Here is a 24313-nt window from a genome sequence, read left to right on the forward strand (position 1 = left end):
GAACCTTTGAAGAATATTATTGCTAGCCCGAGATTCCACTCTGTATAACTGATAGATGGAATGGATATGGTACAATGTCTTTGTTGGGTAGTTTTAAGCGTGTCTATTAGTCTATGCTCTATAATATCTTCCAAGGTTGGAAACAAGGCAAGAACTTGGGGTATTTGGACTATCAGAACAAAGCCCCTAAAGATATGAACGGTTGTTGGTATCTTGTCTAAATAGATCCTGTAGATTGTGTATTGTTGTTCGATCATGTCTAAAAATAATATCGCTCAATGACGCCGCCATCTAAGTGTATGAAATGCAATTGTAAATCCCAAACGCTGAATGACGCTGATAACCCGAAATGTAGAGAGAGAAAGAAAGAAAAAAAAAAAAAAAAGGCTGAAACATGACACATGTGTAGCAGGAATATGTTCAAAAATGCAAATAAATGTCTAGAAGCTGAACAGACCAGTGCGCTTCTTGCCATATGGGTAGACAACCAAAGCCGCGATAAACAATCCGACTGTGATACCGATCGCGACTTGGATCATGCCGAAACCAAGACTGGCAACTGAAGTTTCAGAAAGAGCGCCAGTACTTGTACTGGTCCCATTGTTTGAGAGGTTCTGACGAACCTCGTCGGCGTATTTGATGCCGGCGATCAAGGACCCACTAGAGGCGAGACCAGAGGGGACTAGCACAAATATACCAGGAAGAATGGCGGTGGCGGCATGGCCATGCCAGACCCGACTGTACAGATTGCCCAGGACCCCAATAGTGAATGCGCCGACGGTGTTGGCGACTTCTGATTGGGTGCCGAGCTTGGTTGTACTGAAATAGTTGGCGACGTACCCGGACAAGGCGATGAAGACCATAACGGGCATCTGCTTCAGTTTTCCGTGGTTCACAATGGCCAGGAAAACAGCATAGACAGCCACGAAGGGGAATGTGCGTGCATAAACCGACCCGTAGACATCTAGGCCTGAACACGTGGATGCAGATGTCGCATTGCCATCCATCAGCCCGTAGATCGTAGTCCCCACTGTGATACCATAGCCCAAGAAGAGGGAGTAGATGATGGCATACACCATACGGATCGAACCAGCGATGATTTGGTGAGATTGCAGTTCCAGACTGCTACAAAGAACCATGAATCCAGGGAGAATGAGAGCGATAGACGACTGCGCCATAGCGGAGAAGCAGAAAAGTGGTTCAGATACACCATTGCGAGTAACCATGATGCTGCCAAACGCGCGGGCGAGGAACGAAGTCACGATAGCAGCAGTAACCTCGAAAACGTTGGAGTACAGGGTCGACCGTGGCGCGAGGACGTGTTGCATTAGCCCAACAATGCAACCGAGACAGAAGATGATGGGCATATCGATCGGTCGCGCCTTGAAAGCGAACGGGCCGACAGTTGCACTAGCAAGACCGTACACCAAGACTAAGATCCATTTGTTGAATCGAGGCTTGCGCTGCATAATCTCGTCCAGTTCCTGAGTTGCCTCTTCAACACCGATAAGATCGTGAACAACATTCTTGTAAACATTGTGTGTATCGGCGAGGCGGCCAAGGTCGACTCCTTGCACCATTCGCACGAGCTTGACTTCAGCCGTGCGAGTGGTAGGATCGTCAAAGGACATAATCATGCAACCGGGCAGGTATAAGAATTGGCCCGAAACCTCCAGGACCCGAGCGGTCATTTGCATGTATTCCTCCAGACGATGGGTGGGCGCACCATATCGCATAAGCGCACGGCATAGCTGCATGATGTACCGCTGACGAGCGATGATCTCGGCGATATGGACGGTGACACGGATCTCATCCTCCAGACGGGTCTTGCGCTTGCTCTTCTTCCGTTTCTTCTGCACACCGGGAGCAGCCTCCGCCGCAGCCGGCAGACTGGCTGTGCTGAGGTTCATGGAGGCATTGACCAGCGAGGAGGTGGACCGATGGGCGGATTTCTTGTACCATTTGAGCTTCTCCTTGCGCGGGGTAGCGGCGCCAGAGGTTGGCAGAGACGCAGGGATAGGGGGTGATAGGGAACCCTTCTTCGGGGTAGAGATACCGGAAGACACCTGAGTGTCACTGTCAGAGTCATCCGTGATGACACTTTCCGCGCGAGAGTAGCCACCCTGGGCGGCCTGGAGCTTCAGCAGCTGCGACAAAATGCCGCTGCCACCGCTGACTCCACTGGATCGTCTGCGCTGCGTAAAGGCGCTGAACAAGCCCTCGGGAGTGGTTTGTCCCGACCGCTGGTATGCGCCCCGAGGTTTCCGCTTCCGCAGCTGATCCTGAACCACGGTCATGCTGCGGACCAAGCGATGAGCCTCGGCGCTCGGGGGCGGCTCGATGATATTCTCCCCACTCTCCAATGCATGCGCTCGGTCGGCGTCATGGCGCGCGCGGCGGGCCTGCAGCTCCTCGAGTGGGATACCGCCGTCAAAATCGTCTGGAATGTAAGATGCATTGAGCGGCTCGCCCTCATCCGTGGGGCGACCGAGGCGTTCGGTGAAACGGTGAGTTTTCTGTCGCAAAATGTGCCCGGTAGCTCTGAATCGATCGCGAGCCGAGGTGGTCCGGTCCATTTTACCGAAATCATGTTTCTCTGACTCTCCGAACTGGTCTGGGGTGCGGACATTGGCGAGGCCGGAGCCACGGCGGGAATGTGTGGGGGCTGGCGGGGTGATGGTTCCAGGTAGCGGGATTTCGTTCAGGTCTGCAGGCGACAGTAACGGTCGCGACGAGGGATGTAAGGCATCTTCTTCATTTCGGCGCAGACTCATCGAGCGAAAACGAACCCTATGATGGGATCGGCTGCGAGGGCGCATGGGAGGTTCAAGCCCGACATCGTATTGGGTGGCATCGACGGTGGCCTCGCGCTCGAGGCTATGGCGATCACCGGGATTGTCAATGATTGGAAGAGGATATTCTGCATATTCTTCATTTGGGCTGGGATGTGGGTTGATGATGCCCGACATGAAGGGAATTTGAGTGAGCCCCAGTGGCTCTCGGTGGGAGATTAGCCGAGAACTACGAGCCGTTTATGCAAGGCACAAGGCACGAACAGTAGGAAGTGACAGTAAAAAAAAAAAAAAGAATAGAAAAAAGGAAAATAGCAGAAGATGAACAGATTTGAAAAGGATAACAGAGTCAAAAAAAAGTCACAAGAGTCAAAAGAAAAGAGAAAAGTTCTTGATAAAAAGGCGAGAACAGGATTCAATGGTAAAACCAAGGAAGTGCAGAATTCCCTCACGGATTCAGTTAGGGTGCTTGGGGATAGTTAAAATAGTTTAAAAAAATAGATAAAAAATAGATAAATGGACTAAAAAACAGAGTCTAGATCTTCTAGATCTTTAAAAAATGAAATCATAAATCGTCTAGGACTTTATATGCTCTTAGCTACTCCGTACTTTGTAGGTAGATACTTCACTTTATAGGCCCAACCCTAATTACCTATTAACCTCCGATGGAACATCCATGGATATACATGCACACTGACATATCCCTTCTATCATTCGACTAGAATCCATTCTAGAGTTTCTAGAGTACGTACTACCTGCACATCAGTGGCATCAGTGAGGTGGGGTGGGTCATTATTGTGGCGATCTTGTTCTGTCCAGTGATATTGGCACCGAGCCATCCGCTATAAAATAGGGTGGTTCGTGCTTCCTTTTGAAACTCCATTTCTTATACCGACTAGATATAGTGCATATAGTTTATAAATGCCTTATTTTGTTTTGGTTTTTTTTGTTTTCATCTGATTTTCATCTCCCTTATCGTCTGGCATACAAAATAACCCCTTAGGCCGCGTTTGGTCTGCCCAAAACGTCGATCCTGACCCACGCCTTGGGCATTCGTGATTTCGCAGCCACCTCCTGAGATAGAGTGGAGTGGAAAGGATAGTCCCCTTGCAAATCTGATGCCATTATCCACTGTGATATCAAAGAAAAGAGTACTCCGTACGGAGTAAAGGGTTGGCGAACAGACAACAAACTTATACATAGAAGCAGGGACCCACTAAAGGACCCTCGGGATTCACGCAGAACATTACGAATCGCCGAGAGCTCATGGCCCACGCCACCCGGTGGAGTCCGAACCTTGGAAAATGGCGTAAATCTGTGCAGTTGCACATGATTCCATTTAATTTAGGGGTCGAGACCCTCTATCCTCTTGATCCTCTCTATCATACATGCTATCTTGTACAACATACTCCGTACATATGCAATAGCTCTGTTTTCAACTCTTGTTTCCCTCTTATCGGACGACTTGGAGGTCTGACCGATGCAGATTGGAAACGGTCCATTCACAAACCTTGGAAACCCTCATGTTGAGGTATGCCGCGCATGGACGCCACGCAGTCAAAGGGACGAGGCACAAAGAATGTGGTCCGGGCTGCCCACGGGCTGCTGTCCACCAATTAATCAGGCCCGGTCCAAGTTAAAAAAAAAAAAAAAAAAAAGAGCAAATCTAGAGGCAGTCAAAGCTTAACTGCATAGTGCAGAGTATTTGGTAGAGTGGGCAGGCATCCTTGTCCGCGATAAAGATATGATTGCGAAGTAGTTGTCGTGGCAGGGTATCCAACCCATAATGAGAGTCTAGGCGCAAAGAGACGCCCTGGTGGGGAATATGGTGGTGAAACTACTAGTTATATGCTGTAGGTATCTCAGTTCTGCTTGATCAATAATGGCAAATCGTGTTCGTACTCGCAAGTCAACCATCAATCCACAGGTTTACCATTGGTCAGAGCCACAATGGATCCTGTGGTGATAGGGGTTGCCACTGCCAAAAGGAGGCAAAGATAGCTGAACGAGAGCGAAAGATTAGGGTATGAGAATAATTGTGTAGGAAGAAAGAGCAGGAACTGAGATGCGATATAAAGTTCTAGTTCAGAGTGAGATGATCTGAAGATGATCTCCAGCCCTATTGGTATGTTGTAGAAGAAGTTTCCAACCCGTACGATGTCAACGGGCGGTACTGCGGGGTGTTTTTGCCTGGCAGATGGCTAACCGCCCACATTTACATTACCGAAATTACAGACCTTTCTCATTTACACATGTACCTTTTGTATGATATGACTAGTAAAATGTACTTCTTTATATAGGATTCCCTCGTTTGCGGGTTTGTGTAATTTTGGTAAAGAATTCTAGGATTATCATTTTTGGAGAAAATTCGCCACGTACTACCGGTACTCATAAGTATGAAGGCGTTAATAAGCCTCCAAGGCCAAGGTTTTCCGTTGTTCAGCAAATCCTAGGGTCTTGCGTGAACGCAAACTCCGAGGTTACAATTTGGAAGACACTCGGACGTCTTCTGCACTCGGAATAGGATCTCAGCATCACGTATTACGATTCGGAAGCAGTCGATACCGATCCAATCAACTCGACAGGGAGAGTGTTGAGGGTCAAGTTCCCAAACCAAGTCGTAGCGATACAATTGCCAACCATCTTCATCGTCTGCGGGGAATCAATGTTCAACCCTCCCCAAATCGAGTGGCGGTATGCTTCTTTTGGCCAGTATACTGGCTGAGCTGTCGCCATAATTATGGCTTTCAGCAAGGAATCAGCCAGTAGACCAGATGAAAAGGTCTAGGCCATGTGCAATATTCTACCTGGAAATGTACTACCTTATTTCAGCAAGTTTTTCTGACACCCAAATTCAAAAAGCTTCCTATTGCGAGAAAGTTGTTTGCAAACAACTCGCTGTTGGCGAGTAAGGTTGGCTGGGAATCCTGGTAGGTAATTGTCGCCCTATCACCTCGGAAGATATCTTCTTCCTGTTCGAGTCTCGTGAAAAGAGGCCATAGTCGATGACATAGACGAGGAGAACCCAGGAGTAGGACGGGCGAGTGGCGGACAGCTCTTGTTTGATTGTTTGAGGGTTGCCTGCAGCTCCTTGAGGGTGGGTGCAGTCAGGATAGCAGCGTTATGAGGAACAACCAACTCATCGGTGGAATGAGAGCAACGGTTCATAGAGTTTGAGGAGCTACCAGACAAGCCACACGACCTTCGAGAGTCTTTTTCCTGGAGAAACTTGATCCGGAGAGTTTGGTTGCTGGGAGCCGTGAAAGCGCGGTGTGGTGGATACGAAGAGTATGGGGATTTGAGTAATATATTGAATGTGGGGCATAATGCATGTTGCATGGATGTTGGTAAATATCCTGCCAAGGGAAGGTCATCTTCATACCAAGCAACGCCCACATTCGAGAGTCATTGATCGGCAACTAAGCCTAATTGGGGCAGTTAAGGTATTGGGTGTAGGCATCTCGGAATCTGGCTATACACATCCAAACAGCCTATTTCGCCCAGGAAGTGCTTTATTGAATTGATTATCACGTCATAATAGCCTAAAAAAACCATGTAGGTAGCCAATCTTTTGCTGAAAAGAAGCCAATAGGACCTGGATTGGCACACACGTTTAACAACCTGGACATATCAATGGTGAATGTACAACCGCCATGGCTTTCGTCTGAGGGTTATGAATTGGAGTGAGTTCAATGCTGCATGGACTACGTGGACTACGTGGAGTATGTCGACTCGGATCGACGTGTCTGTGCAACTGATAGCCTCGCCAAGTTTAGGCCGAAGTGGATCTGTCTCCTTGCGGCGAGTTTCAGGGTCCCTGGTCGTTCGTGCATATCGATGAAATGAAGCCGAACGAGTTCAATCCGTTTTCCACCGTAGATTGTTGTTCGCCACAAAGGAAAATATAAAATGTCGCATGCAGACATGACCCTCATCATAGCAAGTTGCAGTGATTCTTGATGACAAAGGCGACTTTTGCTCTGCTTAATCTATCTATCGCCACCCAACAGAATGCCGCTAAGATTGTTGTGTCTCCATGGTTGGGGGACGAATGAGAAGGTAAGTTCATATGTACGAAATGTGCTGATAGGGGGGTGACAGTGTCCTAATTTCCCAATAGATTCTACAGTCGCAACTGAGTATGCAATCTCCCACTTAAGTGATGAAACACAAAACTCTAATCAAATAGGTGGGCTCATGCATGAGCTCCAACGCGACAACACTGCGACCTTCTACTTTCTTGAAGGTGACGTCGATTCAGCCCCCGGGCCTGGAATCGCCGGTTACTATGATGGTCCGTACTACAGCTACTATCGTTTCCCACGCACCTTTTCCCACGAGGATAGCGATGAGTCCGATATCTTGGAGGCGTACGAGCAACTCAGTGAAACAGTTGCCTTGGAAGGTCCGTTCGACGGGGTTCTAGGCTTCTCCCATGGCGGCACATTGGCGGCTGGATTCATGATCCACCATGCCAAGATGAATCCAAATGAGCCTGCGCTATTTCGATGCGCAATCTTCATCAATTCCCTCCCACCCTTCCGCATGGAACCTGGGAAGCGTCCTGTTGTAGACGAAGGATTAGAGGGGTTTATCTCCATCCCCTGCGTGCATATTGCTGGCGCCAAAGACCCACTCTTCGAATACTCAATGACTCTGTATCGGCTCTGTGCCGCGAGGTATTCAACATTTGCTGTACATGGAAAGGGTCATGACGTCCCCAGTGATGGAAGGAATGTCGCCATAATTGCCAGTGCAATTCGAAAACTGTCCAGTCAAATCTTGTGAGACCAGATACCGAACTAAGTTCACTTCGGCTGTGCGACAGAGGGGCAAAATGTTGAGCGAGAAAAAGTCTGTTGGAAGAGGGGAGTAGTATGGTTGCGGTTGTGGAACATAACGTGTAAGATGTTGTAATGGTATATTGCAGTTCCTTCGAAGGCAAATGTTTGTTTCAGATCGAGAAGTTCATGAGTTTTGAGTTTTGTTTCGCCGTTGAGGGTTGCACCCGGATACTTACCTCGCTGTGACTCGAGGTGAAACCTTTCCACGTATCCCGGTGTAGACTGTCACTGAGAATGAATGGCGCTAGAAAATCGAGTAGACTGATCACTTCGATACAGGAAAGCCCATTGCCCTGGTCTGAGAAAAGCCAGCCCCCTCGCTTTTCCCTGGCATGAGATATATGGTTATTGCCCGACGTCTAGCAAACCGAAACAGCAATGTCGCCACAAATTAGCGTCAACCCCCTAAAAGCGACCCTTTCGGAAGATGAGCTAGCAAATATGGCTACGGATTCCTGTGCACCCATAGCAATTGTGGGAATCGGCTTTCGGGGACCAGGGGATGCCAAAAATGTCGAGAAGCTGTGGGAAATGATCCTTACAGGTAGAGAGGCATGGAGTCCAATTCCAGCTAAGAGATGGAACAGTGCAGCATTCCATCATCCAGATCATGCTCGCCATGGGACGGTAAGTGATACGTGGAACGAGTCGGAATAACCAATAATGTGGGAGTAGATCAACGTGGAAGGTGGTCACTTTTTGGAAGAAGACATATCTGTGTTCGACGCGCCTTTTTTTAACATGACAAGCGACGAGGCAGCGGTGAGTACATACTCAAATATTGTTGAACTCGACTAACCGTCAACACCAGGCTATGGACCCTCAGCAGAGATTGCTGTTGGAGGTAGCATATGAAGGTCTTGAGAATGGTAGGTCATTACTCCAAATCACGCTTTCAAGGCTGATGATAGATAGCTGGAATTCCTTTGGCCAAAGTCATGGGCACAAAAACATCCTGTTTCGTAGGGTCCTTCTCAGCAGATTATACAGACCTCCTACTTCGGGATCCCGAGTGTGTACCCATGTACCAGTGCACAAACGCCGGACAATCACGTGCAATGACGGCAAACAGGCTGTCTTATTTTTTCGATTTGAAAGGGCCCAGTGTCACGGTAGATACAGCTTGTTCAGGAAGCCTTGTTGCACTTCATTTGGCATGCCAAAGTCTCCAAACAGGGGACTCGTCGACAGCGATTGCAGCAGGAGTCAATTTGATCTTGAGTCATGAGTTTATGTCAACCATGAGCATGATGAAGTATGTCAGACATCACCCATGGGTAGAAATATTAGACTGATTTAGTCTTAGATTTCTCTCCTCAGATGGAAAATGCCATACCTTTGATGAAAAGGCTAATGGGTACGCGCGAGGCGAGGCAGCTGGCTGTCTCATCCTTAAACCCCTAGCCAAGGCGCTACACGACCAGGACAAGATCAGGGCCGTAATACGAGGCACCGGTTCCAATCAAGACGGGCGCACTGCAGGGATAACACTGCCAAATGGGGCAGCCCAAGAAGCTTGATTCGGGGCGTCTATACACGGGCTGGTCTAGATCCCTCGGAAACAGATTTTGTGGAGGCTCATGGGACAGGCACCCTAGCGGGAGACCCTGTTGAGACAGGGGCGATCGCTCGTGTCTTTGCATCTGGTCGTCCGCCTGACAATCCTGTGCGGATTGGCTCCATCAAAACTAACGTCGGCCACTTGGAAGGGGCAAGCGGAGTAGCAGGTGTGATCAAGGCAGTGCTGATGTTGGAAAATCGCATGTTCTTGCCAAACAGGAATTTTGAAAAGATTAACCCACGCATCCCACTTGATAATTGGAAACTCAAGGTTTGGATACTCAGACAAGTTGAAGATTGGCGACTAACGTTAGTAGGTTCAATTGTGCCCTGAGACTTGGCATACCACAGGACCTCGTCGTGTTTCTGTAAATAGCTTCGGATACGGTGGAAGCAATGCCCATGTCATTGTCGAAAATGCCCAAGGCTGCCTCTCTAACTGGAGGCTTGAGAGAGATGGCAGAGCTCCGTCGACCACAGCCAAATGCCATGATGAGCTAGTCCCTAGTCCACCGCTTGGGTTGCACCGCCTATTGATGCTCTCTGGTTTCGATGAAAGAACCTGTATACAACAAATACAGACTCTAAGAAATCACATCGTCTATATGGCAGATGCAGTTGACCATGAGGAATTCCTGGATGATCTTGCATACACAGTCAACGAGCGGCGCTCTGTCTTTCCATGGAAGGCAGCCGTTGTCGGAGATACGTTGGTGGGGCTGGCGGCCTCGCTCACTCAGAACCTCAAAGCTAGGAGCGCTATTCGTAAACCAACCCTTGGGTTTGTCTTTACTGGGCAAGGCGCACAGTGGGCCGGGATGGGAAAGGAGCTACTCCAGGCCTATCCTGTCTTCAAAATATCAATTTTGGGCATCGACAGATTTCTGAATGATATTGGAGCTCCTTTTACAGTGGAAGGTATACAGACATAACGCTTTAAAAGGCTCCGTCTACTGACATGATGGAAACAGAGGAGATGACAAAGTGTGCCGAGGAATCCGAGTTGAACCACCCACGCCTCAGCCAGACAGTGTGCACAGCGTTACAGATTGCGTTAGTCGACTTGCTAAAATCGTGGGGTATACATCCAGACTCGGTAACGGGCCATTCTAGTGGGGAAATTGCCGCCGCATATGCTGCTGGTGCACTCAGCATGAATGATGCAGTGTCAGTGGCATACTACCGAGGTGTTGTGGCAAGTCAGTTTCTGCATGAACAATCAAACAGAGGTGCCATGATGGCAGTTGGAATGTCTGCCGAAGAGGTCCAGCCCTACCTGGATAAATTCCAGTCTAGACAGCTGGTGGTAGCGTGTGTCAACAGTCCATCGAGTGTGACAATATCAGGTGATATACTTGCGATTGATGCACTCGCCCAAACATTGAAAGAAAAACAGGTCTTCAGTCGACGCCTGGAGGTGGGCGTCGCTTACCACTCTCCTCATATAGAACAGGTTGCCGAGAAGTATCACGGCTTTATAGAACATATCCAGCCCCGAGGACTGGACCAGATTGCAAGCGACAAGAAAGAAAGGTCAGGATCGTTCTTTTCCTCGGTCACTGGAACGAGGGTCCCTTCGGAAGAATTGAATGCTCAGTACTGGGTGTCAAATTTGGTCGAGCAAGTGAAATTTGCCAAGTCCCTAAGGACTTTGTGTTTTGAGACAAATGCCCAGCGTGCTGGGAATACGGGGGATCCCAGAATAAAAAGGGCCGGAGCAGCCCAAAAGCCTTCGGTGGATTGTCTCATCGAGATTGGTCCCCATGCGGCACTTTCTGGGCCGATCAAGCAAGTCCTACAGGCCGATGCGAAACTCAATGCTGCCGATATAACCTATAGTAGCATTTTGACGCGTAAGGCCAACGCAGTCACCACAACCCTTGGTGCAGTCGCCACACTAGCATCACTAAACTACCCTATTGCCTTTGATGCAATTAACCGCCCTATGGGGACCAAAAAATGTAGCATGCCGCAGCTACTAGTTAATCTTCCAACGTATGCCTGGAATCACACTAGGTTATACTGGGCAGAGCCACGACTGAGCAAGATGTATCGGAACCGAAGGACGCCGCGGATGGATTTACTTGGTGCACCAGACAATATGGAATGTCCATTCGAGCCTCGCTGGAGAAATTATCTTCGAACCTCAGAAGTCCCTTGGCTTCTCGATCACAAGATCCAAGGGAACATTGTTTTCCCTGCCGCAGGGTATCTGACCATGGCTATCGAAGCATCAATACAATTGAACAAAAATGAAGAAAGGATTGCTAGATATATACTTCGAGATGTGGCAATACAATCAGCTCTGGTACTCAATGAAACTTCTGCCGTCGAGATCATGGTATCTCTTCAGAAGTCAACACATGACCAAGAACACTTCTACAATTTCCATATATATTCCGTCTCAGAGGAGAATAGGTGGATTGAGCATTGCACTGGCTTTGTCGGGACACAGAAAAGTGTTGGTGTTTCAGGCGAGGGAGCCGAGGAAACTGATGGTTATGCCACAGTTCCATTGGGGACTGAAGTTCATGGAATATCGGTAATTGACGTCCGTGACTTCTATGAGAAGCTTCAAAATTCCGGTCTGGAATACGGGCCCTCCTTTGCGAATATGACAAAAGCACGTGTTACCCAAGACGGGGCGTGCTTTGCAGAAGTCACTGTACCAGATACAGTATCCGTGATGCCTGCATCATTCCAGCATGAGCTTTTGGTTCATCCATGCACCTTGGATAGTATGTTTCATACAATCTTCGCGGCTTTACCACCAGGTATGGGAATTGAGGAAGGGCCTGCAGTCCCTGTCTCCATCGAAGAGATGATTGTATCGTCCAGTCTCAGTTGTTCGGCAGGAGAGCTCATGAGCATCTGTACTCATGTGCGCTCGATGCCAAACAAGGACATAACGGCATGCATAGTTGCGATGAGTTGTAACGAGAGACAATTCGAAACCGAGCCGACTATTTCACTTCGTGGTCTACGGTGTGCGCGGCTGGAGCACAATGAACCGGCATCGCAGAAAAATGACAGCCGCTTGATTTATCAGATTGACTGGAAACCCGATCCAACCTTCCTTTCTAGCAATAATGCGTCATTTCTATTTGCCAAAGAGGGTGCTTTACGAGAGCCCCCACCTCAAACAGAATACGAAGAGAGTGCAGCCGGCTTCATCAGAGCTGCGCTGGAGGAAGTCAGTACAACAGAGGCAATGGGACTCGACCCTTCTCACCGCAGATTCCGGTGTTATCTTCAAGATGTACTCGAAAGGCATAATGACAAACCCTCAATATCACCAACCCACTTGGAAAATTTCCATTCCACCCCGATTGGAAGGCTCCTACCGGTTATTGGGAAGAACCTTGTGGCTATTATTCGAAACCAAGTTGACTTTTCCACTGCCATTGAAGATGATCGCCTTATGGATGAGTACTGGGATATATTCTCAGCGGAAGACTCGTACCAAGCAGCTGCAAAATATACCAATTTGATTGGCCATGGGAAACCAGATATCTCCATCCTTGAGTTTGGCGTTGGCACAGGCCAAATAGCGGAGATATTTCTGAACCATCTTGTGATGTTCAACGAGAGATCCCATTGCGGAAAATATACGTTCGCCCACGAAAACGCTTCTGTGCTTGAGCATACCTCGAAGCGGCTGGAGGCGTGGTCAGAATTGGTTGAGTGTAAGCCCCTGGATCTTGGCAAGGATTTCTCCAAACAAGGGTTTGAAAAGAATTCCTTTGACATCATAATCTTGCCTCATGGATTGTGTACTGCACGCTGTGAAAAAAGTGCACTTAGCAAAAGTCATGATCTTCTGAGGCCATCAGGCTATTTGATTGCAGTCAATCCCTTCGACCCAAAGAAGAATGTGCTGAAAAATCTCTTGTTCAGTGCATTGCACTGCTTGTCTGCAGATGAATTCTGTTTGGGCCAGGGTGCTTGGACGGAGAGTCAATGGGACGAGATCCTGCAGGATGCGCATTTCACTGAGGTTGATGCATTTGCAGAAGACTCGGAGAAGAGCCATCATTTCATCGTGGCCAAAAAACGAAAAGGTCGCAAGTCCTCTAGAAAGGTTTCCATCATTTGCAGGGACAAAACTGAGACTGTCAGACAACTAGTCACTAAGCTCGAGAAGACCTCATGTGAGGTGAAGGTCGCACACGTCGATAATGTGGATTTCAAGGATCATATTTGTTTAGTCCTTGACACCTCAAACTCTTCCCTCCTAGCCACTCCCAATGAAATTACATTCAGCAAGATAAAAGCAATGTTTACGCAGAGTGGGGGAGTTCTTTGGATCACAAAAGGAGGGACAATTGAGCCCGTCAACCCAAACGCGGCCTTGGCTATTGGATTTGCAAGAACAGCGCGTGCCGAATCGGGTGTTAACCCGATCGTCACCCTTGATCTGGATGCTCAAAATCCTCTCTCGGAATTACAAGTCGCCGAGATGATCGCAAAAGTTCTGGTTGCCCGATTTCTCCGTGAAGATCCAGACAAAGACACGGAATATGCGGAGAGAAATGGACAGATCCTGGTTCCACGAGTACTAGAGAATTTGAAGGCGAACAACACCATGAACAGCATTACTAATATTGAGGCTATATCCGAGCAGCCTTTCCATCAACTCCAGCAGCCTCTCCGTCTTTCCAGGAAATTTAACAATCCCGGTTTTGTCGGTGATTCACAAATGGCAGAACTCCCTGTTGGCTACGTCGGAATTCAAGTACACTCCTTTGGCTTGAATAAATGGGATATTGAGCCAGATCGTCTTGATTGGGAAACAGACGACACTCTCGGACTGGAGTGTAGTGGCATTGTATCCAAGGTCGGTGCTGGGGTCCACGGCATCACTGTGGGCGACCGGGTTGCGTGTCTCGGAGCTGGCACCGCAAGAAGCTTTTATCGCGATCTAGCATCAGCTTTCCAGAGGATCGAAGACGAAATGTCATTCCAGGTAGCTTCGGCTTTGCCTCTGGCATATACTATTGCCTATTATGTTGTGAACTATCTGTCACTGGTTGAGCCCAATGATGCCGTTCTCATCCATGACGCCGGAAGTCATTTCGGCCAAGCACTTCTGGAAGTGTACTTGCTGAGAGATGCTCGGATATTTGCGACAGTGCAGAGCCCCGACGAAAGGGTCTTGTTGGGCTTGAGATTCGGGATACCCGAGGAGCATGTCTTCATAAGCGGGAAGAGTGATATAGTCAAGGGCGTGTTACGGTTGACCGATGGCAAGAAAGCAAACGTAGTAGTCACATTCGAGACCCCAGAGGACAAAATCCTACAGAACTGCACTGCACCATTTGGTCGATTTATTCAACTTCGAACAAATAACCCGAAGACTCGACACTTATCATGTCCGCAGAACATGTCCCTGTCTACTGTCAATATATTTGAGCTGCAAAAGGAGAGGACAGACCTTGCCAACCAAATATGGCCGAAGGTCTTTCGCTTGTTCCGCGACGGAAGACTCAAAGGTCCTGGATTTACCGACGCATATCATGTTTCACATATCCAAGAGGCAATAACAGCGACTCAAAGTCGACAGCATGTTGTGGTTCACGTAGCAGAGAACGATCTTGTGAAGGTACAGCTTATCCATGCCCCGGAGGACGTCCACTTGCATTCAGCTAATGATATCTAGGCCAACCTCCCCAAGTCCACGCAGCCACTGTTCCGCGCAAATGCGTCATACATGCTAGTTGGTGGGCTTGGTGGAATTGGGAGGGAGGTTGCTTTGTGGATGGCGCAAAACGGAGCCAAAAGCCTTATTTTCGTCAATCGAAGTGGCCTTTCAAAGTATCAGTCTCAGGTGACAGTGAAGAATCTGGTGGAAAAAGGTATCCAAGTGATTACCCGAGCTTGTGACATCTCCGACGAGACCGAAGTCAAACGAATGCTTCATGATCTCTCTTATTGCGCGCCTCCAATACGGGGGCTGATCCAGGCGGCCATGGTCCTTAAGGATGTTCATATTGAAAACATGAGGTTGGATGAGTATAGGGATGTTATGGGACCGAAGTGTTGTGGCACCTGGAATTTGCACCGACATCTCCCCACGAATCTTGACTTCTTCCTGATGCTATCATCTATCAGCGGTATTATTGGGAATGCTACACAGGCTGCCTATGCTGCTGGCTGCACTTTCATGGACGCGTTCGCCGCTTATCGAAGAAGCTTGGGTCTTCCAGCAGTATCTTTGGATCTCGGGACGATTACAGACGTTGGTTATTTAGCCGAAAACAGTGATCTAGCGGCTAAAATGGAACGACAAGGATTCCAGGGCACTGACACACCAACTCTTTTACCCCTCATACAAGTTGCAATCTCTCAGTCGACGAGCGGTGAAGCACAACTTGTAACTGGTCTCGGCCAATGGAAAGAAATGGAATCACTTGGGAACTTTGACGCCCCCTTGTTTGCCCATTTCAGGTACAAGTTCCAGGTTCATGGCAAATCTGCTGTGCTCGGCGACTCGATGGAAGGATTGAAGGCTGAACTTAGTGCTGCAAAAACGGTGGATCAAGCTACCGTTGTAATCTGCGACGCTATCAGCAGAAAGATTGCCTCACACCTCTCTATCCCCGTGGAAAACATCAATCCTTCTAATCCGGTCTCCGAGTATGGAGTTGACTCCCATGTGGCCGTGGAGCTGCGCAACTGGATATCAAGATCCATGGATTGCACTATCCCCATTTTGGAAATTCTAGCAAAGTCTATGTTGGAGTTGTCTTATAAAATTGCCGGTCAAAGACTGGAGAGCAAGTCTGAGTGAGTTACTAACCTAATTTGGCTATGGGAAAGTGCAGAATGTACCCATGGACATACCTAAGCAGCGACATTTCATGACAAGCTATGTAGTTAAATTTTGGTTCTTTCTATAATAATTTTCTGCACGCCACCGATCTGCATTCGTTTCCATACATTTTGCCAGTATTGTTTGCAATAGTAGTGGCTGAGGCAGTTCCGTACTCTGCATTCGTTCGCTCATTCGCTAACATATTAATTGTCAAGTCAGGAATGTCGCTGTGAGTATATTGTATCTAGAATTGATAACTATTGACTGATCGCATCATGTAAGACCGACATGCAAAGTGTGAGTACATCCAGACGTCTTCAGATTGCAAGAAACTGACCGAAGTACCCGACTAGGTGATGGACAAAAGCCGAAATGCCGCCGCTGCGAACGGACCGCATCCTCGTGCGCCTGGCAAGCTACCACCTTGGTCTTTCGTCAAGGTTCTAGTGCAAATGCCCAATATGAATTCTCGGATGATCAGCCTTGGTTAGTTATCGGCCACGGTTCGTGCTTCTCAATTTGCCCGCCGAAACCCGTCGAAGCATGTCATCATTCCTATTTAAACGATGCATCTACCAGGGTATGGCTCTGTTGATTATCGTAACTGACTACTATAAGAAGTGGATTACAAGTATGTGGATGAAACAGCCGACATAGCCCGACATTACTCAGTAAACTTGGGCTGTTGTCCATCAGGGCCCTCGGCCTCAGAAAGACGCCAAAGTGAAGTTTCAATTGACCAATGGGCTATGACGGAGTCATCTATCTTAAACGATACAGTCGGGTTCCAAAGTTCTGACCCTTTCTTACCGCTAAATCGGCCCGATGGTGCTCTAGCCGGCGACTCTCCATATCAACTACAGCTGTCACCTCAAAACCCGTCCCCGGTATCTTCCGCCTCGCCTCGTTTCTCCTGGAATAGCCCATATCTCGGGTCGGATAACCTCTCTAATCCGATCGAGACTAGTTTACCTAATCCAAATGAGCATGAGGCAGATCTCATGCGGTATTTCATTGTTCATCTCGCTCCTTGGGTACAGTACTCACGTTTCCCTTCTTTCATTCATTTTTTCTTCACACCCGAAAAGTCCCACTGACAGCCCACTGTCTATAAACAGTTTGATATATGCGATAAAGAGAGACACTTTGCCTGCACTGTTCTTTTAAGGGCACAAACATGTCTACCGTTACTTAACGCCATCTATACTGCCTCGGCAAGACACATGAGCCGGGTCAAAAAATACCATGTTAGAAACCAGATTCACTATGGAGGCAAAGTCCTTCCTAACCTAACACCAGAATCTGCTATACACTATCATAATGAAAGCATTGCCTATTTTGTCTCGTTATCGGACCACTCGCGCGAAGCCCAAGATGAAAACCTTCTAGCCGCAGCTGTGATTCTTCGCTTCTACGAGGAGGTAGATGGTGAGCCAACGCAAAATCCCAGTCTAGGACTCCAATCTTTTCATATTTGTGGCTAATGCTTTTATTTTTCTGTTCTATATTTCAGTCCCTTCCATTGGTCAAGACACTGAAAGTGCGCTCCGCGGCATCAAAATATTCCTCGACGCACAAGCCGACTCTGCTGTAGCGGACTACGGACTACGGCATGCTGCCTATTGGATCTCCCTGCGACAAGAGATAATCACAGCATTCAGCAAACAGCGAACCTTCCGACTCCCAATTGGGCCCTGCGAGCCCTACAGGTCCTTTGAGCCCGCATATGACTATATCTGGGTCGACCGGCTTGTCGTCCACTGCGCTGACGTACTAAAATATTGCTACGGATCAGAAGAACAGCAGCTCCCCGGTGACCATCAATTCCACACATCAAGTACAGAAATAATCCACCCTGACCCCGCCAACGAAAGACGAATAGCCCGGTACGACGAATTGGTCGCATTCGGAACGTTCTGGTCTGAGCTAGGCCCACCAAGTTTCAAACCCATGTATGCACGCGAAGCAGATCGGTCTCGCGGAGAAGTTTTTCCCGAGCTGTGGTACCTGAACAACTGCCATATTGCCGGGTTACAATTTCTGGATCTTGCGCGGATCCTGCTCACTGTTTATAATCCCCGGTTGCCTCGTCTTGGCACTGGGCAACGAACCGCGATGCGCTCGGTAGATAGAAAAGTGCGCGCGATCGTATTACGGATATGTGGTATTGCCTATTCCAACCAGCATAGTCCCCCGGGATTGGTAATAGCCTCTATTGCAATTGGGATGTGCGGCGACCGGTTCACTGATCGACTGGAGCAGGAGGCTTTACTTGGGGTGCTGTTGAAGGTGCAGGATGAACATGCGTATGCCACGTTACGTACGCGGGAGCAATTGAAGGAAGCGTGGGGGTGGCAAGGGTAACAGGGATCTGAATAAGGAATGAGGGATCATCAAAAGGCTGAATATCACATTGTGTATATAATGATATGAATCAATTTCATAAATGCGGTTCTAACTAGTTTTAATCGCCACATTGAGACTTTCATCTAGGTGGATTCTAGTGCGGAGAAAAAGAAAATCTCTCCCCACCCAGGACTGTCAACGCAGCAAATGCCATCTCATCTCCAGACATATGAATTTATTTTCTTTTTCTCAACTCCGCAATTTCGAGGCCACTGCGCTGGTTTGGCCTAAAAGTATACAGGACGCATTGGCGAGAAGTGGAGATATATCGCGACACCCGCCGACCCTATCAGGCAATTCTCGCCGGCGACTTACTACTTCCAGTAATTCTAATGATACTGCACGAATGTTGCCGCTTGTCATACGGAATTAGGACTCGATAGGCGATGTGTTTTGCAGAGTACCGAGAAACCCCTTGGTCGACCGTCGGCGATGATCTCTACAGGCGGCGATTCTCGCTTTCACCATGGTTCTTGCACAATAGAGGAATTCGGACAGTGTCCAACATGCGGGGAAGCTTGTGGTTATGCCGGCTGATAGTACAGATCTGCTCTAGAGCAGAGAGGATATATTAATATATAACCCGGATCTCAGACGCTACAAAGTCGCAATCTACGGCTTTACTAGACAATCTCTCTTCATTGCATTTCCTACACCGCAACGACCACCACCGCGTTAAAGAACTTCACCTCACCACAGACCTTGAGAGATGTCGTACGGGGACCGCCGTGTCAAGCTTGCGCTTTTCGGCCTCGGTCGCCTGGGAGTCCTTCGAGCCCGCATCATCGCCTTCCAGCAGCCCCAAATCGAACTCGTCGCCGTCTGCGATACGAAGCCAGGCACTGACAAATGGGCCGCAGAGAATTTGCCCCCGTCTGTCAAGTATTTTTCAGACCCTCAAGAATGCTTGAAGAACAGCGACGCTGAGGCCGTCCTCATCTGCACCGCGACGGCTACTCACGCGCCCTTGATACTGCAGGCCCTTGATCTAGGCTTGCACGTCATGTGCGAGAAGCCTGTCTCTGTGGACATAGCTACTACCAAGGCAGTGGTCGAGAAGTCTGCTTCTAGGCCTGACCTCAAGTTTCTCGTTCCCTTCACTCGCCGATGTAAGCAACACTAGGCCGCGCGCTTTATAGAGTTTAGAGACTGACTCACACCAGATGACACGTCCTACCGCCAGGCTAAGGCCCTGATCGACAATGGAGCCCTGGGTGAAATCCACGCTGTTGAGACGACTGGTATCGATCAAGCAGACCCCAACGGTATGGCCCTAATTGCCCCCAGTCGTTGTCTTTCGCATAGGCCGATGGACTGACCATTCTCATTAGCCTTTTTTGTGTCATTTTCTGAGCAGTCTGGCGGCATCTTCCTTGATTTTGGCATCCACACCGTGAGTCCCAGTATTCTTCCTAACTCGCTGTCCTATTCACTAAACACGGCAATAGGTCGACGCCGGACGATACCTGTTGGATGTCAAGTCAGGCCTCTCCAGCCCTAACAAGCAAGTCAATAGAGTCATCGCTTTCGGCCAGGTGGCTGTCTATGGTGACTTAGCTAAGTATGGCGACGCCGACAACGCATGGGGCCTGGTAGAATTTGCCAATGGCAAGATTCTCAAGACTTACCTTGGTCGCACCCTCACCAGCGGTTTCGAGGACACAACTAGATTGTGTGGCACCAAAGGACATTCGATCATCAGCGCTAACTCCAATGTTGAGATTCGCGACCATCTCGGGATTCGCACACAATCTGTGCCTGATGCGTTCACTCTCTTCGATACGACATTCCTGACTGACCTTGCTGAGTTCGCCGATGCAGTGCTTGATAACAAGCCCTTGACTTGTCAACCAGAGGATGCCTTCGAGGCGGGCAAGATCTGTGCTGCTCTGCAGTACTCATTCCGCAAGGGTGTTCCCGTATATTTCGACGACAATGGTCTACCCATCATGGAATAATGTATGTAATGATTGCATATATTACAAGATAGAAAGAAAATAAACATAAGATCAGAAGTCTTCATCTCCAATTTCATGGCACTTGTGGGTGAAGTGTACTATGTTTCAAGTTTACAGTACTGTAACTCAGATCAAAATCGGCCTTGTAGCTGCTACGAAGTACTCTACGGACTGTTGACCTCTAAAGGTCTGTGATAAATTAGTTTTAAACGTAAATGTCGAGAATCGGCTCGTTGTGTCATAGTAAGGGGGTATTTAACAAATCATCTAGCGGGAATGGAGTCTTGGTTATTCGCGGCTAGAACCAGGAGCGCGGACTTACCATATCATCGGTAAAGTTTGAACTAGATTCCCGAATAACCATCGCGTTTTATCGTTTACACCATATTTTTGCCCATTCAAACTCTCTAGTCTCCCCAAACTACTCGGTCTTCCTAGACTGCCTAGTCTTCTCACTTGCAGAGATGATATAGCTACGGGGAACGAGGAGTGGGTTCCCGAGCTCTTCCCGAGCTCAGTGCCGGTGGATTAGTGAAGGGGTTACCCATCGGATAATAGTCCAACCGATAGTATGCCACACGTTTTCTATGTCCCTGCACGACCCCGGGAGCACGAGGACTTCCCTGAATTAACAAATGATTCCCAGGGGTGGGGCATGATGGATGGGGCACGAGGGATTTAGGAATACCAATCGGCATCCCAGGAGCAACCAGGGCCGGGATTCCATGCCTTTTCGGAACTTGCAAGGGAAGCTGGCTTGATGTGACAACAAATTGTGTGTATGGCTGAGCTGCCGTAGGAGTAGGGACACGCTGGAGAGTAAGCACAGAACTACAAAGGAAAGACTGTTTTGGCTGGAAATATGAATAACATAACTGTTAATGGGCGAGAAGGGAGCTGCCATGCACCACGTCGGTTACATTCCATTTTTAGGGGACGACATTCACTGTAGATGCAATCCGTAACCGTACTTTGCCTATGTGTACTTAGACTTCTGTGAGGGGTTGTCATGACAGGTCTGACACGCTCTCTGTTGCCACTGCTTTTTCGCCAGTCTTAGACAAGGATCGGCTTCGTCCGAGTCATTCAGAACCCGCGAGCAATATCGGGCGAACCTCGCCGCGAGGGTATATCGTCGCCGGGCATATCCAGAAACAGCAAGTCTAGGAATAAGGAGTGACCAGAGTCAATCGTGCGGGGTGCGGGGGTTGTTCGGTCATGTGATATTAGACTAAATATGGTTAAAACGCGGCGGCACTTTCCCGATTCGGATATTTGAGTTGATCAACTTCTCAATTTGTGGACGTATAGTAGATATGCAGTAGATATATAGATCATTCAATGGTTCGGTCGCTGAAAATCGTATATCAGCAGCTCTGAATCATTCGAATCTTTGCGAGATCAGACTCTGAACATTGGTTACGAGGCACCTTTTCAGCATCTCTCCCGTCATAATAAGAGAAAATGGCGCCCTACATTCAAGAGTCGGCTGGGGCCAAACCCGTCTCTAAGGCTAGCCTTCAGTCTGAGAGTGCGGTGCTCAACCACGACCAGGTCCTAAAGCCTGTTGCGGACGACTTCATGTACGACTTCAAGTACAGCCATAGTCTCCCCACTACCGACATCTTAGGCGTTAAGATCCCCACCGATTGCGATGCTCAAAAGGAGGCCGAGGAAATCGTAGCCCGTCTCTCTACAGCCACGTCGGAGGGAGATGCGCAAGCTTTCGCGGGGCTGTTCCTCGATTATGGTGAGATCCTTCGTAAACAAGATTCCCAATCTCAACCTTTTAGCTGACCTCGGATGTACAGGCGTGTGGCGTGACAAGCTCTCATTTTCCTGGGACTTCCGCACGTTTAACTTCAGAGAGGCCATCTTAAAAGCCGCTACCGACCTTTTGCCTCAAACCAAGGCTAGAAATTTCAACTTTCTCGAGCCTGCACCTTCGGTGTCTCGCCCTTACCCTGACTTCTCTCAGCTGCAAATTGTTGTATCCTTTGAGACTGAGATTGTCCTTGCTTCGGCCGTCATAAATGCAGTACTCACTCAAGATGGCTGGAGGATATACACCATGCATACTGTTGCCGAGAGCCTCAAGCAGTTCCCCGAGCAGGCCGCACCAGATGGACATATGACTGGTATCACTAGCTGGGAGAGTCAGAGATCCGATGCCATCAACACTGTTGACCCCGAGGTGCTGATCATCGGTGGTGGTCAAAAGTAAGAACCCATGCAAGTGAGCTCTATGATATAGTGCTAAATTATTTCTACTAGTGGGCTCGCTATGGCAGCGCGCTTGAAGGTCCTTGGTATGGAACACCTGATCATCGAACACAGCGACGAAATTGGAGATATCTGGAAGAAGCGTTACGAATATCTTTCACTGCACTTCCCACACTGGCCCGATGCCTTGCCATACTTCAAATACCCTCAGCATTGGCCCACATATACCCCGGCTCAGAAGCAGGGTCTTTACATGAAGTGGTATGCTTCCGCTCTGGAGCTCAATGTCTGGACCAAATCGGAGGTTGTGAAGGCCGAGCAGGACGCCGAGGGTAAGTGGACCGTTGTAATCAACAAGGAGGGCAAGGAGACTCGCACGCTGCACCCTAAGCAACTCATCATGGCCACGTCGCTATGTGGCGTCCCTTCCACCCCGGCCGTGCCTGGCATGGCTGACTTCCAGGGCGTGATCCGTCACTCCAGCGCCCACAAGAGTGCTCGTGACTTTGTCGGAAAGAAGGTCTGCGTCGTCGGTACCTCGTCCTCGGGCTTTGACACAGCTTACGAGTGCGCCCGCCTGGGGATCGATGTGACCCTCCTCCAACGGTCACCGACTTACGTCATGTCTTTGACCCATTCTGTTCCACGCATGCTTGGAGGTTACGCGCCCGACGAGAATGGCAATCTCCCCGATATCGAAGTGCAGGATCGTCTCATGTTCTCTACCCCAGTTGGACCTGGCGAGGAAATTGCTAGGCGTACCGCTAAGGTTCTTGAGGATCTTGACAGGCCCCTGCTCGAAGCTCTTAACGCTCGAGGCCTACGAACATGGCGCGGCCAGCGTGATACTGGCAACTCCACACTAGGTCAGACCCGAAACGGTGGTTTCTACTTCGATGCCGGTGCTTGCGAGGAAATTGTCAATGGCAACATTCAGGTAGAGTCAGGCTTTATTGAGAAGTTCACCGAAGATAAGGTAATCTTGAACGGCGGTCGTGAGAAGGAGTTTGACCTAGTCGTCTTTGCCACCGGATTTTCGAACACCATCGACTCCATTCGAGCCACTTTGGGGGAGAAGATTGCCAGCCAATGCGGACCTATTTGGGGTATTGATAAGGAAGGCGAGTACAAGACGGCCTACCGGGAGACGGGAGTGCCGAACATGTGGATCATGGTTGGTTTCCTTCCAATGACCCGGTATGGCTCCAAATTATTGGCTCTGCGGCTAAAAGCGCTGAAGGAGGGCATTTCCCCACCTCCTTATAAAGTCTAGGTTCTATAGATGAGATATATTGTCCCTTAAAAAGACCAAGCTTTTGTTCATCAACTTGCTAGATTTCGTAAATAAGAAACAAATATGAAAGTGCAGGTGACACACGCTGAGATGTTTCTGGGGGAATCGAAGGATCGCAGTGACCCCAGTTTCATCATTTGTGTTAAGGAATCTTAGCGACTTGATCTCCTTCCCGAGGAACTGCGACAATTGTAAAGGAGCAGAGAGGGAAACTAGGCAAAGGTTGCTTACCATTTCAGTACGAGTGATGTATTTAGGTCAAAGTCAGTTCCACACTTCTTTTAAGTTCACTTCTTCGATCGCTGCATGTACTCTGCCATACTTGCCGTGGGAGACATAGAAACCCGATCGGAGTACATTATATTTCTTTTAATTCTTCTATTTCAGGCAGAACAGGTTTCAGCGATCAGCAAATTTCATTA

General features: G+C 48.7%; 7 protein-coding genes across 7 annotated transcripts; 4 read left to right on the top strand and 3 right to left on the bottom strand.

The window, feature by feature from the left end:
* Window positions 1–440: 440 nt before the first annotated feature.
* Window positions 441–2969, bottom strand: N7455_000038 (threonine/serine exporter family protein; the record flags this gene model as incomplete). Its single annotated transcript, XM_040961797.2, has 1 exon — window positions 441–2969. The coding sequence occupies one exon, from the start codon at window positions 2967–2969 to the stop codon at window positions 441–443; it is 2529 nt and encodes an 842-aa protein (XP_040807761.2).
* Window positions 2970–5333: 2364 nt separating this feature from the next.
* N7455_000039 (uncharacterized protein) lies at window positions 5334–5528 on the bottom strand (the record flags this gene model as incomplete). The annotated part of the gene is made up of 1 exon (XM_065603705.1): window positions 5334–5528. The coding sequence occupies one exon, from the start codon at window positions 5526–5528 to the stop codon at window positions 5334–5336; it is 195 nt and encodes a 64-aa protein (XP_065462196.1).
* A 213-nt stretch (window positions 5529–5741) lies between these two features.
* Window positions 5742–5960, bottom strand: N7455_000040 (uncharacterized protein; the record flags this gene model as incomplete). Its single annotated transcript, XM_065603706.1, has 1 exon — window positions 5742–5960. One exon carries the CDS (start codon window positions 5958–5960, stop codon window positions 5742–5744), a length of 219 nt encoding a protein of 72 aa, XP_065462197.1.
* Window positions 5961–6803: 843 nt separating this feature from the next.
* On the top strand, window positions 6804–7580 carry N7455_000041 (putative DUF341 family oxidoreductase; the record flags this gene model as incomplete). Its single annotated transcript, XM_040961814.2, has 3 exons — window positions 6804–6851; window positions 6913–6931; window positions 6982–7580. 3 exons carry the CDS (start codon window positions 6804–6806, stop codon window positions 7578–7580), a joined length of 666 nt encoding a protein of 221 aa, XP_040807748.1.
* Window positions 7581–7922: 342 nt separating this feature from the next.
* Window positions 7923–18374, top strand: N7455_000042 (putative polyketide synthase; the record flags this gene model as incomplete). The annotated part of the gene is made up of 14 exons (XM_065603707.1): window positions 7923–8263; window positions 8312–8398; window positions 8448–8505; window positions 8552–8891; window positions 8943–8993; window positions 9041–9467; window positions 9514–10114; window positions 10168–14798; window positions 14856–15982; window positions 16230–16239; window positions 16293–16307; window positions 16364–16496; window positions 17310–17438; window positions 17524–18374. Exons 1-14 carry the CDS (start codon window positions 8015–8017, stop codon window positions 18372–18374), a joined length of 8709 nt encoding a protein of 2902 aa, XP_065462198.1. The 5' UTR covers window positions 7923–8014.
* Window positions 18375–19125: 751 nt separating this feature from the next.
* N7455_000043 (putative NAD binding Rossmann fold oxidoreductase) lies at window positions 19126–20374 on the top strand (the record flags this gene model as incomplete). Its single annotated transcript, XM_040961813.2, has 4 exons — window positions 19126–19525; window positions 19580–19681; window positions 19748–19809; window positions 19865–20374. 4 exons carry the CDS (start codon window positions 19126–19128, stop codon window positions 20372–20374), a joined length of 1074 nt encoding a protein of 357 aa, XP_040807759.2.
* A 1464-nt stretch (window positions 20375–21838) lies between these two features.
* Window positions 21839–23870, top strand: N7455_000044 (flavin-containing monooxygenase; the record flags this gene model as incomplete). The annotated part of the gene is made up of 3 exons (XM_040961799.2): window positions 21839–22124; window positions 22186–22594; window positions 22649–23870. 3 exons carry the CDS (start codon window positions 21839–21841, stop codon window positions 23868–23870), a joined length of 1917 nt encoding a protein of 638 aa, XP_040807736.2.
* Between the last annotated feature and the right edge of the window lie 443 nt (window positions 23871–24313).

The sequence above is a fragment of the Penicillium solitum genome (assembly GCF_028829755.1).
Source record: "Penicillium solitum strain IBT 25940 chromosome Unknown utg000001l_segment0_segment0, whole genome shotgun sequence".
NCBI lineage: Eukaryota > Fungi > Ascomycota > Eurotiomycetes > Eurotiales > Aspergillaceae > Penicillium > Penicillium solitum.